This window comes from Trifolium pratense, linkage group LG5, assembly GCF_020283565.1.
Source record: "Trifolium pratense cultivar HEN17-A07 linkage group LG5, ARS_RC_1.1, whole genome shotgun sequence".
Taxonomy (NCBI): Eukaryota; Viridiplantae; Streptophyta; class Magnoliopsida; order Fabales; family Fabaceae; genus Trifolium; species Trifolium pratense.
Genome location: NC_060063.1, coordinates 16,421,284 through 16,441,069, shown reverse-complemented (window position 1 = coordinate 16,441,069; position 19,786 = coordinate 16,421,284). Strand labels below are relative to the sequence as shown.

At 36.8% G+C, this 19,786-nt stretch overlaps 2 protein-coding genes across 2 annotated transcripts; one reads left to right on the top strand and one right to left on the bottom strand.

The window, feature by feature from the left end:
- Nucleotides 1–7,162: 7,162 nt before the first annotated feature.
- On the top strand, nt 7,163–9,532 carry LOC123886122. The gene is made up of 2 exons (XM_045935461.1): nt 7,163–8,288; nt 8,757–9,532. The coding sequence occupies exons 1-2, from the start codon at nt 7,163–7,165 to the stop codon at nt 9,530–9,532; spliced, it is 1,902 nt and encodes a 633-aa protein (XP_045791417.1).
- Nucleotides 9,533–16,428: 6,896 nt separating this feature from the next.
- Nucleotides 16,429–18,856, bottom strand: LOC123886121. Its single transcript, XM_045935460.1, has 4 exons — nt 18,466–18,856; nt 17,552–18,348; nt 16,553–17,416; nt 16,429–16,482 (listed from the first exon to the last, which is right to left on the bottom strand). Exons 1-4 carry the CDS (start codon nt 18,854–18,856, stop codon nt 16,429–16,431), a joined length of 2,106 nt encoding a protein of 701 aa, XP_045791416.1.
- Nucleotides 18,857–19,786: the final 930 nt, after the last annotated feature.

The following is a 19,786-nucleotide window of genomic DNA, read 5'->3' as shown; positions in this document are numbered from 1 at the left end:
CTGGAGTGTTGAATCACGATCTTCAAGTTCCAAAACCAGAATGTAGTGAAAAGTTGCAGAATTTTCCAACCCGAAAACAGAATTATGCAGAAAATATATATACAGAAGGCAACCACGCCGCGCGCCAGATCTACCACGCCGCGCGTGGTTGCAAATCCATCAACTACGCCGCGCGTAGTAACAGAATCACGCGGCGCGTGATCAAGTCAGAGAGCAATCTTCATCTTCATCAAGACTTCACGCCGCGCGTGGTAAGGCATCACGCGGCGCGTGATCAGAGTCACAATCTTGGCTCTCTGTGAGCTCCATCACGCGGCGCGTGATGGGCTACGCCCCCAGCGTAGTAAAAATCATTCAAATCCTGCAGTTTTTCCTGTTTTCTTGCAAAACAAGTAATCAAGCTAATGGTTAGATTTCTCTTATATTTATTGCTAAAAACCTACTAAAATGCATCTAATGTTGCTAAAATAGGCATGTATTAGAGAGTGTGACGATTTGTCATCAATAGAGGCAGTGTGAACTGGCCCAAAAAGATCAATGTGAAGAAGTTCCAATGGTCTTGAGGTAGAAACAATGTTTTTAGGTTTAAAAGAAGATTTTGTAATTTTTCCTTTTTGACAAGAACCACAAAGTGTGTTTGAGTGATATTTGATTTTTGGTAAACCTCTGACAAGGTCAAGCTTGCTAAGCTTAGAGATCAATCTCCAGTTAGCATGGCCTAACCTCTTATGCCAGATCCATTTTTCTTCACTCAAAGTCAAAAGACACATCACTTTTTGTTCATTCAAATCAGAAAGATTAATTTTATAAACATTGTTCTTTCTAAGACCTTTGAATATAATGGAATTATCTGATTGTTTGGTTACAGTACATGATTCCTTATTAAAAATGACTACATAACCATTGTCGCAAAATTGACTTATGCTCAATAGATTATGCTTAAGTCCATCAACTAACCAAACATCATTAATAGATAGAGAAGAATTACCTACTGTACCTGTACCTATTATCTTTCCTTTTTGATTACCTCCAAAGCCAACAGATCCTCCTTCTTTCATAGTCAGCTTAGAAAATAGTTGTTTGTCACCAGTCATATGCCTTGAACATCCACTATCCAGATACCATGAATGATTCATGATACTTCTTTGAGTGGCAGGCTGTATGAGAAACAACTTTAATCATTGCGATAGAACTCTTCATCAAGGTTAATGATAAAGTCATCCCAGTATTCTTTCTCTTCATTTTTCAAGTTCTGATTGTTAACTTGAGAACTTGTCAACCATGTGTCTAGGACATAAGCCCTTCTTCCTTTGCATAGGACTTGTTTCCATACTTCAGGTAAGACATATCCTTTCCTAGTTGGTAAATCTGAATGATACATTATTTCAGCTTTTGGTACCCATCTTTTGGGTCCACGCTTGTTAGTCCACACATGCTTACTATGTTGTCTAGTGTTAGAGAAAGATCTTGGTTTGGAGTAATAACCTTTTTGAAATCTTTTCTTTGTTTGAAATCTGTTATTATTCCAAGATTTGGATTGTTTATGATTCCAGGGTTTGTATTTATCATCAATCCCATGTTCTGATTGATTATATCTACTGACTCTAGAATCATAAATAATCTGAGTCTTGTACTTCATCTGAGATTTGGAGTTTGAATTTTTTCTTTTAAAAACTTCTGATGTTTTAGATTGACTAGCTTCAGGTACTGAAGTTCCTTTGAATCCAGAATTTGAAGTCTCAGATGTTGAAGCTTTCAGAACTTCTGAACTAATGTTCTCAGGTTCTGAACAACTTCTATCTTCTGAACTTTTCTTTCCAGATCCTGAGGAACTAGGTTCCTCTGAGCTGTCAGCTTCTAAATCACTCAGATCATCATTGTCATTTTCAACAATACCAGAATTCTTTCCCTCTTCACTTGGTGGAACAACATAATAAACCCAAGATTTTCCAACCTTTTTGGCAAAGGTCTTCAGCTTTGAATATGTTCTACCATATTCATAGCCAAGTCCTTCTCCTCTATGTCTCAAAACATTATAAATTCTATTAGCAGCTTTGCTCTTCCCAAGGTTGAGATGCAAAACTGTTGAAGAGCTATTTCCTGCTCATCAATAGGTTTGTGACAAACAGCACAACCCTTTTCAAAGTCATTTACTCTATTCAGAGTTTCTTGATAAAGACCTTGAAAATGTTCTGTTTGTTCAGTCAGAGTGTTAAGCTTTTCTTGTAAAACTTTTTGTTTGCTTAACACTCTGAGATGTTTCTCAATGACCTTGTTAAGTGCAGTTATAAGTTGAGATTTAGAGCAGTCAGAAAATACCTCATCAGTTACTTCTGAATCTGATTCTGATTCATCGTCTGAGTCTGCATCTGAGTCAGTTGAAGCCATCAGGGCTAGATTTGCCTCTTCTTCTTCCTCAACTTCTTCCTCAGATGATAGCTCTTCAAAAGTAGCCATCAGACTCTTTTTCAATTTGCTCTTGAATTGTTGCTTCTTTGAGCTGTATCTTTTGCTTTTGTCTTTAGCAGACATTTCTGGACAATCAGCAATAAAGTGTCCTGGCTTCTTACAGTTGAAGCAGTTCTTCTGATCATCCTTTTTGCTGACAAAATTTCTGGAGCTGTTACCTCTGAAATTTCTTTTGTTAAATCTGTTCCATTGCTGAAACTTGGTGAATAAAGCAAACTCATCCTCATTCATCTCATCCTCTTGACCATCAGCAGAAGATTCTTCCTCAATATCAAGAAGCTGAGTCTTAAGAGCCTTAGAAGTAGTCCTAGTTGACTGTAAAGCCACTGACTTGGACTTCTTCTTAGTTTCTGAGTCAGCATCCAGAACCATCTCATGGCTTCTGAGATTGCTTATCAGAGCTTCAAGACTCAGAGTCTTGAGATTTTGAGCTTCCTCTATTGCAGTGACCTTGGGTCTCCAAGCAATAGGAAGACTTCTCAGAATCTTCTGAACATGGTCATAGGTGGAATAACTTCTCTTAAGAGCTTTAAGACCAGATACAAGGATTTGAAACCTTGTAAACATAGTCTCAATGTTTTCATCTTGTTGCATAGTGAATAGTTCATATTGCCTTATCAAAAGACTAGCTTTAGCCTCTTGAACCTTTTCATTACCATCATAGGTAGCACACATAGAATCAAAAATAGATTTAGCAGTAGACTTGTTCTCTATTCTGACATAATCTTCATGTCTAATCGCACCAACAACAATGTCCTTTACTCTATGATGCTTAGTGTAGGTTTTTAAGTTAGCTGGTGTGAGTAACTTTCTATGCTCAATGGACAACCTTCCATGTTCATTTAAGTTTTCAAAAGTTACTCCCAGCTCAACCAAATCCCACAACTCATGATCAATAGCAGTAATATTGCTATACAGTCTTTCCTTCCACCACTCAAATAATGATGCATCACCATTGAATATAGGGGCTTTTCTATTGCCACTATGTTCATGTGATTCATTACTTAAGTAGTCATAACCAAAGACATTTCTAGAACCACCACCAGCACCACTGGCCTCACCGACTTCACCGGTTGTTCTAGTGCTACTATCGTCTCCTCCAGACATAGTGTTCTCACAAGATCTTTACTGTCTCACTGTTAAGTGAAAGTAACAGACCAGAGCTCTAGATACCAATTGAAGGTGTGAAAACACAAGAAGGGGGGGGGGGGTTGAATTGTGTTTTAGCTAAGTTAAAACTTTTTCAAGTTCTTAACTCAACTAAGTTAGCAGCGGATAAATAACACAAATAATAACAAGATAGAGAGAGAGAGAGATCACACACAGGCAATTTATACTGGTTCCTCTCACAAAACGAGAGTAGTCCAGTCCCCTTGCACTTCCAAGGGATTTCACTATAATCACACAAGATTACACCTGCTCAAGCACACAAGCAAGAGACTTCTCAACAATGCTCAAGCACACAAGCTTAAGACTTCACACTTAAGCACACAAGCTTAAGTTTCCTCAAGAAATAGTAAAGTATATAAAAATATACAAATGCTCTTAGATGAACCTAACGAGAGCAAATACAAATAGTACAGAGTATTTGACTAAAGTGCAAAAACACTTGATAAGAGGTTCAGAGCTTGTATACACAGAATTCAGAGTTTGTTCAGCACACGTTCAATCCTTGATAATTGTATTTCTATTGCAGCTGATCCTTCTAGTATATATATCACCAGAAAAGAGTCGTTGCAAAAAGAACCGTTGGAGTTGATAATCTTTTGTCTTCAAGCAGTCTGTCTTGATGCAGTTTGTTTGTATCTAAAACTGAGTAAGAGTTTCAGACACTTTGACTACTGCAGAGTGGACTTTCCTTATTCAGCTAACAAAACTGAGAACCCACGTTCTCAAGAGAGTACAGACAAACTGAGGGTAGCTGAACTGATCAGGCTTGAAGGGTCCTTTTCTTCATTGGTAGACGAGTTGACTTGCAAAGGGAATCTTTACAGATTTCAAGAAGATCTTCAGACTTTGATGAAGCTTGTAGTCAGTCAAGAAGTTCTGAAGACTTCATCCTCTGAATGTTGTAACTTCTGAAGTCCAACATCTTCTGAGCGCTTGTGAACTTCTGAATTCACATCCTCTGAGCTTCACTCAGAGCTTATCTGATGCTTATATCTGCACACTTAAAATAAATTTTTAGTCCTTCCAATTGTTTATTAATACTTTGTTATCATCAAAACCTTTATAGATTTAGGGGCTAACATTTTTAAATCAATTTTGTTCCAACAGATAGTTCCTACAGACTCTGAACATCAAAGAAATGAAGCAGCTGCTGAACCTGCTGTTGATGAACCCCCTAGAAACACTTTCAAATACAAATCATCACATCCAGAGGAACTGATCTTAGGCAATAAGGATAGTCCAAGGAAGACAAGATCTCAACTGAGAAATGAGGAATCTTTAGTTGGTCTTATCTCAATGATGGAACCTTCAAAGGTTGATGAAGCTCTGAAAGATGATGCTTGGATAGTAGCAATGCAAGAAGAGCTAAATCAATTTCAAAGGAATGATGTATGGACTCTAGTGCCTAAACCTTCACACAAGAACATTATTGGAACAAAATGGGTATTCAGAAACAAGCTGAATGAACAAGGTGAAGTGGTAAGAAACAAGGCTAGATTGGTTGCACAAGGATATAGTCAGCAAGAGGGGATTGACTATACTGCAACCTTTGCACCAGTTGCTAGACTTGAGGCTATTAGGTTACTTCTATCTTATGCTGTTAATCATGGAATAACTTTGTATCAGATGGATGTTAAAAGTGCCTTCTTAAATGGTTTTATTTCTGAAGAAGTGTATGTTAAGCAACCTCCTGGTTTTGAAGATGTCTCAAACCCAGAACATGTTTTCAGATTGAAGAAATCACTGTATGGTCTGAAACAAGCTCCAAGAGCTTGGTATGATAGACTCAGTAATTTCCTTCTTGAAAAGGGTTTTGAGAAAGGGAAGGTTGACTGCACACTCTTTAGAAAAACAACCAAAGAAGATATTTTGATCATTCAAATTTATGTTGATGATATTATTTTTGGTTCAACTAATGCTTCCTTGTGCAAGAATTTCTCTAAGATAATGCAGGATGAATTTGAAATGAGCATGATGGGAGAACTGAAGTTCTTTCTTGGAATACAAATCAATCAGAAGAAGGAAGGAACTTATGTTCATCAATCAAAATATACCAAAGAACTTCTGAAGAAGTTCAACCTAGATGATTGCAAGATAATGAACACTCCTATGCATTCAACTACCATCATGAGCAAGACAGAAGATGAAGGAAAAGTAGATCAAAAGGTCTACAGAGGTATGATTGGTTCCTTACTCTATTTGACAACCTCTAGGCCAGATATTTTATTCAGTGTTTGCTTATGTGCAAGATTCCAGTCAGATCCTAGAGAATCTCATCTTACTGCTGTAAAGAGAATCTTTAGGTATCTGAAAGGAATAACTAATCTTGGACTTCTCTATAAGAAATCCAATGATTATGTGCTAAATGGATTCTGTGATGCTGACTATGCCGAAGATAAAATTGAAAGAAAATCCACAAGTGGCAATTGTCAATTTGTTGGTGAAAACCTTATCTCCTGGGCTAGTAAAAGACAAACTACTATAGCCTTGTCTACAGCAGAAGCAGAATACATTTCAGCAGCTAAGTGTTGCACACAACTACTCTGGTTAAAATATCAGCTAGAAGATTATAAGGTAAGCAGTCACAATATTCCTTTATATTGTGATAACACTGCAGCCATTCATTTATCTAAAAATCCTATCCTACACTCAAGAGCCAAACATATTGAAATTAAACACCATTTTATCAGAGATTATGTTCAGAGAGGCATTATAGATATTAAGTTTGTTGATACTGAAAATCAATGGGCTGACATATTTACTAAAGCACTACCTGTTGAAAGATTTGATTTTATAAAGAAACATCTGAACATGTTTTCAATCTCTGAATGAAAATTTTTTTGGCAATTAAAGTGTAAGAGGTTATGTATGTCAGAACTTATGATTCAGAACATCTGAAACACAAACTCTGAAATACTTAACTCTGATAGATTTTTTAAAAAACTCAGAGGCTCTGAACTATTTAAGTCGAAAACGTTTAGTATTCGCTGCTGAACAGTTGTCCATTAAAATAGCAGTTACCAAGTAAACTTCTGCACGTGGTCTACGTGTGTCAGGTAGTGGGTGGTTAATGATGACTTTTAGTATTCAAACTTTTGTCAATAAGCGTAACTTCCCAAATTTGCCATTTTTGTGTTAACTGTACGCATTTAAATAAACTTACACAATACACTTGCACACTTTTCACTTTCACAATCTACACTTTCTTTTCTCTCTAAACCTCCAACAAAAATCTTCTTTCTCTCTCTTTAGTTCCTACCCTTACCTAAACTCCATCATGGCTGGTTCTTCTTCTTCTTCAACAAAGATCCCTCCGTTCATGTTCAAACATCTTCAGATTGTTGGGAACGAGATGGAATTCCCAGAATCTCAACTAACGTTACTTCCTGAGAAGATGGTCGACTTTGATAGTCTGAAGGATAATGGGTTTGATGTGAAGCCGTATTTCTCTGCTCAGGGTTGGGATAAGTACTTCGACATGTTGAATGGTCCTATCTACCCAGATCTTTTGAAGAAATTCTGGATGAAAGCAAGAGTCTTTTCTAAGTATGAAGCTAAGCAAGAAGAACTTGCAGCAATTGAAAGAGATCCTAGTCTGAAAGGAAAAACTAGGAAGGAGATGGGTTTATTGGAGTTCACCGGTACCCAGATTAGGTCTAACATCTGTGGTATCAATCTCACTTTCTCTCCAATTCACTTTAATGCCTTGCTGGGTTTGAATAACTCTAGGTTAGTACTGGATGATTTTGAGAAGGATACAAGATTCAGAGAAGAACTTTTGCACAGGATGTGCATTGATATGAAGCTGAAGGGAAAGGTTAAAGGTCTGACAGAAGAATGTAGGGTTCTTTTCAAGATTATTTTATCAACTATCAGTCCAAGAGTTGGTGGTACTGATACTATCTCCTGGCCCCATCGCCATCTGATATACTTCCTTCTGACTGAGAGGAAAGTCAATCTGGGTAAATATTTCTTTGAGAGGATTTGTGAAGCCATCTTCTTGAGCAAGTCTCAGTGGAAAACAACCATTGTTTATCCTAGACTGCTTTCAGATCTTCTCTTCCAAGGTCACATCATTCAGAATCTGAAGAAGTTCTACCCAGAACTTGTGACTCAGAAGTTCTCTCCAGAAGTTCTGAATGCAAGCTTTCTGACAAAGATGCATCTCATCAACACCAAGCTGGTTCAACCTAAACAAGAGTTTAAAGTTAGTCTTGAAGACAGGCTGTATGTGAATGGTTATCCCATTATTTCTGAACTAGATGCTGAAGAAGTTATTCAAGATTATCTGAAGGTTCTTCAAGGTGAAGGTTATACTGTTGATAGGAGTATGGTTCCAAAGGCTCCAGTAAACATGTATAGACCTAAGAGGAAACTCAAGCGAAAAGCTGACACTCAGGATGAACAAATCAAACCAGATCTTCTTGCTCAGAAGAAAGTTAAGGTGGAGAAAACTCTTGATGAGCAAAGAACTAAGAAAAAGCATAAAGCTGCTGCTGGTAAATCTGCTGAAGCATCGTCCAAAATGCCAATTAATCTTGATGAGGAGGAGAGTGATTCAGATGAGACTCAATCTGATGACGAAACTGAATCTGATGAAGAAACTCTTGGTGCCAGGCTGCGTAAGAGACAAGTTCCTGATCCTAAAGGTAAGACTCCTAAGTATGTTTTTAATGAAGCTGAAATAGGAGTAGGTTACACTAAACCTCTTAATACTATTTTGCCTGAATCTGAACCCATTAACATTTCCTCTGACCATTCAGAAGAACATATTTCTTCTGAAAATCCTCTTTCTGAACTTGAAAAACATCTTAGCCCAGACCCTCTAAATAATCAACCTTTTACTCATGAAACCAACAAATCTTCATCACCTCCTAAATCAAAATCACCTCAACCCCAACCACAAAAAGAATCACCTGACATTCCATCATCTGAACCCCAACCAGATATTCCTACTACTGAACAAAACTCTCCCACAAAACAACCCTCTCCTAACAAATCTCCTGAACCAACCTCTGAACACAAATCTCCTAAATCAACTTCTGAACCTAATCCTAACCCAAGTGCTGAACATGTTTCTCCTGAACGTATTCACACTTGTGCTCCTAAACCTTCAGAAGCAGATGTTGTTATCATTGACAATCCTGCTAATGAATCACCAAAACACTCTCCCATTCCCAATATCTCACCTTCACCCTCTGACCTATTTGGTAACCTCTCCAATCAGCTTTATGATGATCTACTTAGGTTGTCAAATATTAAAGACAGGTTCTTGGTTTGTCCCTTTGATGTGGATATGGAGGTATCACTTCTCAAGGCCAAAATCTGCAATGTTGTGGATGCAGTTGGTGAGGAGATAAAGTCTGTTATTGGTAAACGAGATATGGACGTGGTTCATCTGATGAAGGAAAGTTTAGCACGAGCTGGTTTGAAACGGTTAACTATGTACAGTCATGAAGAGAATGAGCGTGCTAAGTTTGCTGTTGTGTCTGCTGCTGTGATGCGTCTGACTGCCTTTAAGGATTGCTGGGTTGATTCCAAACTTTTCAAGAGCCTTGAAGATCAGAGGATTGAAAATGAACGATTGGCTGAAGCTGCTGCAAGGATTGCCCAACAAGCTGATGAGCTGAACCAAGAGGATGCTCCGGATGCTGATGTTCTTATGATTGATTATCAAGAGGATGGTGAACCCTCCTCTGATAAAGGAAAAGCTCCTATGGATTCAGATCAGCTAAGGGTTCTTCAGGATGCATTGAGGCAACAACAAGAAGCTCTTGAGAGGCACCGATCAAATCATCAGATTCTAGAGTCCAAGGTGGATAAGCTTGACTCCAAAGTGGACTCCTTGAACGACAAATTTGACATCCTCTTAGCTTTTCTTCAAAAACCCTAGGAATCTATGCACCTTTATGTTATTAATGTTTTATTTATCTTTGGTATCTTCTGAACAATTTTCTTTGGATTTTAACTTAGTTATTTGGTTTGTTATTTTTTTTGGTGTGTGTGTCGTTTAACTTTATTTTTTAAAGATAAACAAGAAAATAAGAACACAAGCTGAATTTCAAAGAAAATCTTATTGATGATCTGAAAATGCTGAGTACATTGGTAAAAAGAAAAAGACGACCTAATCCTAATCAGATGGATAATACTCAGAAGAAATCTCAGATTTCTCCTCAGCATCATCTGATGAAATTTCTATAGGATCTGGGTTCTGCTCTTCTTCTTCTTCGTCTTGTTCTTCTTCTGGAACATAGCTAGCCAAGAATTCAGCATAGTCAGCGTCAACTTCATCTTCCTCAGCTTCAGAGTCTGATGAGATGATTATAATTTCAGCATCTTGTGGTTTCTTATTGTCTTCTTTATCTTTTTCATCTCTTTCGCGCTCTTCCTCCTTTCTTTTGCGAAACTCTGCGATACGAGCACTAAATCTTTTCATTCTTCTTAATTCTTCGTGATATACTTCTTTTTATATGAAGAATGTTTGTTAACAAAGTTCACCTTTTATAGACTTTTTCGCGCGTTGGTTTTCGTTTTTGAAATAAATTCACCTTTGTAACAACCAATTTCCTTCTTTGACTGTCTTGGTTATCTAAATTCTTTTACTTTTTGATAATGACAAAAGGGGGAGTAGTTACGCATTAATTGATAAGTTGATAAGTTTCAAAAAGCTGAAACCACTTTTTTTTGTTAAGTTATTAAAAGCTGAAACCATTTTTAGTTGTTTTACGTATTTCAAGGCGGAGATTAAGTATTTTAAAACTGGAAACAAAATTCATAAGTAAGGACAAGTTAAAAGTGCAATTTTAACTTAGCCTTATGAGACTCAGGGGGAGAGCTTGCAAACCTCTCACTCTGAAGAAAGATATGAAATTTGTTTTACTCTAAACTACTTAAATCTTATACTAAATTAAAATATCATGGATAAAACTTAAAGTTTAGGCTTTATGGAGTATCAATCTTAGGGGGAGCTTGCAAACCTCATAAACCTAAGAGAAACATGATAAGTTAATTTAATAACAATTGTCAATTAATACTTATGTTTGTCATCATCAAAAAGGGGGAGATTGTTGGAACAAAATTGATTTAAAAATGTTTGCCCCTAAATCTATTAAGGTTTTGATGATAACAAAGTATTAATAAACAATTGGAAGGACTAAAAATTTAATTTAAGTGTGCAGATATTAGCTTAAGATAAGCTCTGAATGAAGCTCAGAAGATATGTATTCAGAAGTTTATAAGCGCTCAGAAGATGTTGAACTTCAGAGGTTACAACCTTCAGATGATGAAGTCGTCAGAACTTCTTAAGGTCTTAGCTTCATCAAACTCTGAAGATCTTCTTGAAGTTTGTAAATGTTGGAACAAAATTGATTTAAAAATGTTTGCTGTAACGACCCAATTTTCATATTATTATTTTTATGTGTTAAAATATTTTATTTAACGTGGCGTTTTAATTAAGTTAATAACTTGAGTTATTTATCGAGTACTTTAGTTATTAAGCGAAAGAGAGAGTTAACGTGTTATTGGGCCAAGCCAATTGGGCTTGAGGCCCAATGGGCCTTGTGTGTGTGAGGGGGCGCCATATGGCCATGAAGGAAGGGAGAAACATTTCATTTTTCATGGTTCTTGTGTTCTTGAGAGGAGAAGAGGAGAGCTTGGGAGCTAGAGCAAGGGGAGAGCTAGGGATTCGAGATCTTCGTCGTGTTTTCTTCGAATCTAGGTAAGAGAGTAGATTTCATATTCGTGGGTGACTCGAGGAAGGGGAGAATGTCGATTTCTCCTCACCCGAACTTCCTCCACCTCATTTTCGTTTTAGCTTAGAACGGATTTTCTTGATGGAAATCGTTCCTAAGGTTCTTAATATGTTTAACATGCTTTTAACATGATTAATGAACGGATTTAATGATTAAAAAACGAGTTTATGAAAGATTAAACTCAAGAACTTTGTGTTCCTGAGTGTTTTGAGTAAAAGTGATAAATTCTTACTTTTTCGTAGTAAAAATGGTAGATCGGTGAAATGAACCGTCCTTTTGTGTTTAGATATGTTTGTTATGCTTGAATACAAACTCTTTTGGGATTTATAACATGAAAAATGGGATTTTTGGGCGTTTTTGTGTAGAAAACGCATGTTTTTCCGCCTCAGGCGCAATAATTTCCGCCTGAAACGGAAGAGCAGTGAGCAGCCAACCTTTCAGATGTTTCTGCGCCTCAAACGTAAACTTTTGCGCCTCAGGCGTAAACTTCCGCCTCAAACGTAAATATTTCCGCCCCAGGCGGAAATGCTGCAGATTTCACCAATTTTTCATCTGCTATCTTCCTTTGCATGTATTTTCAATCAGTGTCTTATTCTTACATGATTGTTGATGCTTGTTGATGCTTGTTGATGCTTGTTGATGCTTATAACGATTGTTAATCATGTATGAAGTATAAATGAAGTATATTAAGGTGTTAATCAACTTAATAAAGAAGGATATTAGAATTATGTTATTCTAATAAAGACGGATATTAAGGTATTGATTATCTTAATAAAGACGGACGTTGGATAGTGTTCCACGTTATTGTTGACGGGCTATATGCCAAAATTGTTGATGAATATATTCATGAGTTTTGAGTGCATGCATCATGAATATTTAGGGATATTGGCTTGTCCAATAAAGAAGGATATCGAACTATATTTGTTTGATAAAGACGGATATCGGAGGTGAAATACTCTGATAAAGACGATGGTACCACATGCATTAGAGGTGTCTAGAGGACATAACATGAATGTGAAGCATTAGATTGCATTAGGGATTATGTGTGCATTTTATAATAAATGATGTTTGACACATACTTGGTAAATGTTGATTGTTAATCCGTATATGAGGAGCAGAGTCCGTCATGACTATAAAATGAACAACGCAGGGTCCGTCATGACCATAATCTGAACAATGTATTTGTTGATGTTTTGGTATTGTCCGAGACGACGTGAAACTATATGTTTGGTGTATTTTGTGGATGACTGATTAGGTGATAAATGAAGTATATGCATGATATATGAATATGCATGAATGATGGTGATGTATATGTATAATGTATGATTATGCATGTTTTTATGAAGAAGTGTTTAAGTACAATTTACTTACACTTGTATATTTTGAGTATGTTATCTAACTCTCTTTTATGTGTTATGTGCTGGACCGTTGGGGGTCCAGATTTTACAGGATTTTGTGGTATTCAATGTTGAGTCGTCGGTGAAGCTCCGCTCTGATTGTGACACGGGAACAGGGGTTTTATATTGTATATAGAGTCTCCTTATCTAGGTTGTTTTGTATAATCAATAAATATATTATTTGATTTAAGATTTGTATAAACAAGTATTTTTACTAATGAACTAAATTAGTATTATTTTGATTGAAGAATGTAATACTCGAACCACAACTTTTATAATATCGAACATTACTTTCCGTTGCGTATTTTGAAAAAGATTTTACTAAAGGTAGAAATATTTAAATAATGGGTTTGGGTGTTACATTTGCCCCTAAATCTATTAAGGTTTTGATGATAACAAAGTATTAATAAACAATTGGAAGGACTAAAAATTTAATTTAAGTGTGCAGGACTTAGATTCAATTAAGCTCTGATTAAAGATCAGAAGATAAGGACTTCAGAAGTTTGTAAGCGATCAGAAGATTGTGAGACTCAGAAGTTGTACTCTTCAGACGATGAAGTCTTCAGAACTTCTTAAGGTCTTAGCTTCATCAAACTCTGATGATCTTCTTGAAGTTTGTAAAGATTCTCTTTTGCAAGTCAACTCTTCTACCAATGAAGAAAAGGACCTTTCAAGCCTGATCAGAACAGCTAATCTCCTTCTGTCTGTCCTCTTTTGAGAACGTGGGTCATCAGTGGTGTTAGCTGAATAAGGAAAGTCTTCTCTGCAGTAGTCAAAGTACCTGAAACTCTTTCTCAGTTTTAGATACAACCAAACTGCATCAAGACAGGCTGCTTGAAGACAAAAGGTTATCTACTTCAACGGTCTTCTTTGCAACGACTCTTTTCTTGTCATATATATACTAAAGGAATCAGTTGTAATTATTATCAAGGATTATTAACACGCACGAACAAACTCTGAATTCCTCATACAAAGCTCTGAACCTCTGAACTGTGTTGTTGCACTTTTAGTTCAAATAGTTAGTATTTGTTCTTCTAGGTTCTGATTAAGAGCTGTTGTATACATTCTATTATTCATTTCATTTGTACTTGAGAAGTCTCTTGCTTGTTGATCACGGTCGTTTCGTGGTCAAATAATAATTTTAAATAAAAAGTAGTACAAGGCAGTTAACCTTGGTCGTCTCCTAAGACTCACAATCGGCTTATCTATATTAGAAACAATTCAAAAACTGTAAATTATGGGGGGTTTGGTTTGTAACAGAACGTAAGAAAAATATGAAATTTAATTGATTTAAAACGATCAATTCATTGGCTTTAGGTAACTCGTTCTTGATTCTATCATAGGGTTCACAAAGAATAAATTCGTTATATGCTTATGTTCTGGTTGATTCATAAAACCGAATTAAACAAGCTGATCACGGTCGTTTCGTGGTCAAATAATAATTTAAATAAAAAGTAGTACAAGGCAGTTAACCTTGGTCGTTTCGCAAGGACTCACGATCGGTTTAACAATATTAGAATGAATTTAAAGGTTGCAATTTGGGGTTTTTTTGTTTGTGGAAGCAATAACAGAGATTACGAATTTAATTAATATAAAAGCAATCAATCCATTGGTTTTAGGCAACTTTGTTTATCATCTATCATAGGTTCTTATATGAATATTCATACAGTTTATGCTTCGGCTGATTATAGAACTAATTTAACAAGCGAAAATCAGTTTTATAACGAATTCGTTGATTAAGCACCAGCGTGTTCGACTAACTATGGCGATGATCAAGCGTCACCAATAACACAGTTAAAAATCATAACAATAATTCGGCAGCCCTATTTTGCAAGCGAAAATAATATAACAATTTCCTATTCAGATTAATTTGAACAAGCGTGAATTAATTTGAATAGTCTCAATGTTATGAACGTGAAACAAAATAATTAAGCATCAATTGCATCAACTCATACACAAAAGAGAGACAAGAAAATTGATATATGATAAGCATAAACATAACGATTTGCTATTAAAACCGAACCTCAAGATTCAAGAACAAAGTTCCTTACACCAATGGATCAATAGAAGTTTAGTTCTCCATGGAAGATGACGGCTGCTCTAGGGTTTGAATATTTCGTGAACAGTGAATCATAACCCTAGCTGCCTTTTTTCGGTTTAAATAATACATGGAACGGGCCTCAAAACAATTGGGCCGAAAAATATAAAGTTGTGCTGAATTAAATTCGTCTGGAACATAAACGCAATTATTTGACACACTTGCTCTCCGAACTGGGTTTTGGCCTCAACATGAAAGTCGTACCTCTTGATCTCAGCTTTCCAACGCATCTTCCCGCGCCTCAATCCGATATTTGTAACTCCAGTTATGACCTGCGGACCGGAAGGGTGTCAAAGTGCTATTTATTCATAAATTAAGTGCGAAAATAAAATAGAGTTAGAAATAAACTTAAATATAAAAACACCTTAAAATAGTGAAAATAGTAAATTAAACCATAGGAATACACTAGTACAATAGTAGAAGAATGTGCATTAAAATGCACTGATCAAATTCCCCCACACTTGAACTTTTGCACTCCGAGCAAAACTCAAATGAAAAATTTAAAAACAAATCACAAGCAGTCAACATATTCCAGGTTTCAAGCTTCAAACCTTGGGTCAAAATTCAAAGATTGGCACAATTCTTATCTATCAACTTTCAATAATAATCTTGCGTGTGTGTGTACTGTCTCCCACTGTCAACCAAAGTAATGTCAAGATCCCTCTCTGAAACTACCATTCTAGATGCTAAGTTGTCATTCTTTTCCTATAATTTTGGATTTAACCAGAATTTCAGACTAGGGGGGGCTATTTCTTTTCAAGAGATCAAAAGCTTTTCAACATCAACTCAGGGGCAACTACCTTCAAGCTTTATTATAGTTTATTATTATTTATTGTTTTTAAGCTTTAGGTACTACTCCACCTTTTCACCTGACGGGATCTTACTTGTAATAAGTCCAACCTGTTACTCAGAGTAGAGCATCCTACACAGCAATTGTTCCTCCAGTTTCGGGCACAGGAACTTGTTCCTCCAGTTTCGGGCACAGGAACTTATTATATTCATTAGTTTTAGCTCTTAAACAGTTTCCCTTTTTCTCAATTAATAGCAATGATCGGTCTATCTGTTACTCTAGCCTTTCCCCCACACTTAGTTCTAATCATACCTCCATTATATTCAAATTAGAGAACTTAGTCTAAAGAATAAATATTTCAGAGATTTATCTAGACATTACTAAGTTTGACAGTGTTCAAGCAGTTGTGCATTAAGTTGCAAAGACTATCATGTCAAGTATCAAAACAAAAAACTCCAAAAATTTCACCGACCCTACAGCTATCTGCCCTAGCCTTAGAACATGTGACTACTCATGATGATTTATTTTATTATCATTATTATTTTTATTTTTTTTAAAACACAAAAATGTAAATGTAAATGTAAAATGTCCCTCCCCCACACTTAAACCAGACAGTGTCCGCAATGTAATCTAAACATAAAGTGAGAGTAAAGGAAGGAACACACCCGAGGGGCTAAGGTGTAGCGGCTGGTGCTGGTGCTTCTATGTCTGGTGGTTTTGGTGGAAGCCCTTCCACACTTTTATGGAGCAGCTTCAACCGCTGTCCTTTTGCTTTGAAAACCTTGCCAGTACCTGTACTTTTAATTTCTATAGCACCAGAAGGAAAAACATTAGTCACGACAAAGGGGCCAATCCACTTGGATCGAAACTTACCAACCATATCTTTCAGGCGAGACTTAAACAGCAAGACTTTTTGGCCAACAAAAAATTTCTTTTTGGAAATCATCTTATCATGGAAGTGCGTAGTCTTTTCTTTATCATGGGAGTGTTTGGTTGGGGCAGCCGGAATGTCAAGAACTTTAACCGTACAGACCGCCTCATTGACAACAACTTCACCTGTATGAATGTTATTATCCTGCAAATCAGATTCAATCTTAGCACAAACAGAGCAAAGGTTAGTGTTAGTAACTAAATCCATATAAAAAACAGAATGTTCTTCCACGGGATGTTTCATGGCATCAAAAATGTTAAACTTAGCGACAATGTCGCCAAACTCCATGGACATAGTTCCATCATAAACATCAACTTTTGTTCTTGCCGTTCTCATGAATGGTCGGCCTAGAATGATGGGTGCCCTGCTGGAATTAGTTTCGCCCTCCATGTCTAGAATGTAGAAATCTGCAGGAAGAATCAAGTCATTAACTTGCACCAGGACATCTTCTACCTTCCCAGCAGGGCGGGCATTGCTCCTATTTGCTAATTGCACGATTAAACCTGCAGGCTGCAAAGGACCAAGATCAAGGTTATTATAAATAGAAGTAGGCATAACATTAATACCTGCTCCCAGATCAAGCATACAATTTTCAAACTTGCGATCCCCAATGGAACAGGGAATAGCAAAAACTCCTGGATCATCACACTTTTCTGGCATGGTCTGACTGATAACTGAGACATTAGCTGAGGAACCAGTTTTGGGCTGAATGAAAGCAGAAACATTTCGTCCCAAACTGATTCTCTCATTTTCCTTCAACTTCCTCTTGTGTGTGCACAAGTCTTTCAGGAATTTTGCATATTTAGGAATCTGTTTAATTGCATCAAGGAGAGGAATGTTAACCGCACATTTTCTGAATACATCTAAAATCTCCTTGTCTTCCTCAACTGTTTTCTTGATATTTTTCTGCACCCTTTGAGGAAAAGGAATTGGTGGCACATATACTCTTTCTTTTTCGGGTTCGGTCTCAATTGTAACAGAAGGAGGTTCAGGAGCAGATGATGATGCAACGGTTTTCTTCTTCTTTTTCTCTGGAGCTGGTTCTGACACTCTTCCGGATCTCAAAGTAATTGCACTCACATTCACATTCGGATTCGGCACTGTTTGTGCAGGAAGGTTACCCGAGCCTTGAGCTTGTAGTTGGCCTATTGCATTGGCCATTTGTCCCATCTGCGTTGTCAGGTTCTGAATGCTAGCATCTGTTCGTTGTGCCAGTTGCTTGACAAGGTCTTCCAGTGAAGAAGTGGCTGGTGGGGCAGCAGGGGCTGCAGCTTGTGACTGATTCCCATATTGGAGGTTTTGATGATTCCTCCAACTAGGGTGATATTTGTTGGTGGAGTGGTCAGGATTGTTGTACCTGTTTTGATTGTAAAGGGCTGCTGCTGCATATGCTTGAGGAAGCTCAGTTATTGTTTCATCTTGTAGAATGGGGCATGTATCAGTCTGGTGCTCAGAAGAAGTACAAATACCACACACTTTTGCTGGTTGAGCTTTTGTAACTGCCAACTTTTTCACCAAGGAAGTAAGTTCATCAATTCTAGCATCAAACTTGGTTTCGAGCGCCTTGATGGAGGAAGAGGAAGACTGAATCTCATTCACACTTGCAGAATTATTTCTAGTTGTAAACTGTTGCGAGTTGAGTGACATGTTTTCGATCAAGGCCTTTGCAGCAGCTGGAGTTTTATCAATAAGTGCTCCACCACTTGCAGCATCCAAAATGTTTCGATCCATTGGTAGCAACCCTTCATAGAAATATTGGATGAGTAATTGCTCGGTGATCTGGTGTTGGGGACAACTGGAAACTAGATGTTTGAATCTTTCCCAGTACTCTGCCAATGATTCGTTTCCTTGCCTAATGCCGCATATTTCTTTTCTGATTGATGCTGCTCTAGAAGCGGGAAAGTATCTCTCTAGAAAGACCTTCTTCAGATCATTCCAAGTTGAAACAGAATTTGGCTCAAGGTAGTAGAGCCAGTCTTTAGCAGCACCTTGTAACGAGAATGGAAAGGCTCTCAACTTGATGTGGTCTTCCGTGATACCTTCAGGCCTCAATGGTGTAGAACAAACTACCTGAAATTCCTTCAAATGCTTATGCGGATCCTCACCTGCAAGACCATGAAACTTGGGCAACAAATGTATCAAACCAGATTTCAATTCAAAAGGAATATCAACGTCAGTATATTGAATGCATAGACCATTGTAATTGACATCAGGAGCAGCAAGCTGCCTTAGTGTTCTTTGTTCAGCCATGTTATCAAAAGCAAGTTTAGAATCAAATAAAGTATGCAAAGAGAAACTATGTAAGAATCAGAATCAGACTCGTTAATGAAACAAATAGAAAGAAGAGATATGGTTAAAATAGATTCAAAAAAATATAAAAACACGAAATTTAGTCTAATTAAGTAAAATAAGAATTTTGGAAATTAGTTTGGAATTTTCTGAAACTATAAAAACAGAAATAAATTAAAATAAAATAGTAAAACACGGAATTTGGACTTTTTACGTTGCCGTCACCTATTTTGTCCCAAAATAGGGGATTTTAAACTCTAATTTTTTTCTGATGAACAGGTACAGGAAAAACTCGATTTAGAAAAGATTTTTCAGAAAACTGTTTTTTTACGAAAACTGATTATTAGGGCACGTAAAATCCAGAAAACACGAGAAAGCAAAGGCTAGAACGCAACCACACAGAAACTGAGTCTAATATTAGCTAAAATCAATTGAGAGTCCCCGGCAACGGCGCCAATTTGATCACGGTCGTTTCGTGGTCAAATAATAATTTAAATAAAAAGTAGTACAAGGCAGTTAACCTTGGTCGTTTCGCAAGGACTCACGATCGGTTTAACAATATTAGAATGAATTTAAAGGTTGCAATTTGGGGTTTTTTTGTTTGTGGAAGCAATAACAGAGATTACGAATTTAATTAATATAAAAGCAATCAATCCATTGGTTTTAGGCAACTTTGTTTATCATCTATCATAGGTTCTTATATGAATATTCATACAGTTTATGCTTCGGCTGATTATAGAACTAATTTAACAAGCGAAAATCAGTTTTATAACGAATTCGTTGATTAAGCACCAGCGTGTTCGACTAACTATGGCGATGATCAAGCGTCACCAATAACACAGTTAAAAATCATAACAATAATTCGGCAGCCCTATTTTGCAAGCGAAAATA

Excerpts from the sequence above, each read along its gene's own strand:
- LOC123886122 (XM_045935461.1), top strand. The coding sequence starts at position 7,163 with ATGAAAGCAAGAGTCTTTTCTAAGTATGAAGCTAAGCAAGAAGAACTT. Across the intron at positions 8,289-8,756 it reads ACAAGTTCCTGATCCTAAAG|AAGCAGATGTTGTTATCATT; the intron begins GTAAGACTCCTA and ends CTAAACCTTCAG.
- LOC123886121 (XM_045935460.1), bottom strand. The coding sequence starts at position 18,856 with ATGGCTGAACAAAGAACACTAAGGCAGCTTGCTGCTCCTGATGTCAAT. Across the intron at positions 18,349-18,465 it reads AATCAGAAAAGAAATATGCG|GGTTGCTACCAATGGATCGA; the intron begins GCATTAGGCAAG and ends ATTTCTATGAAG. Across the intron at positions 17,417-17,551 it reads CCGAACCCGAAAAAGAAAGA|ATTCCTAAATATGCAAAATT; the intron begins GTATATGTGCCA and ends GCAATTAAACAG.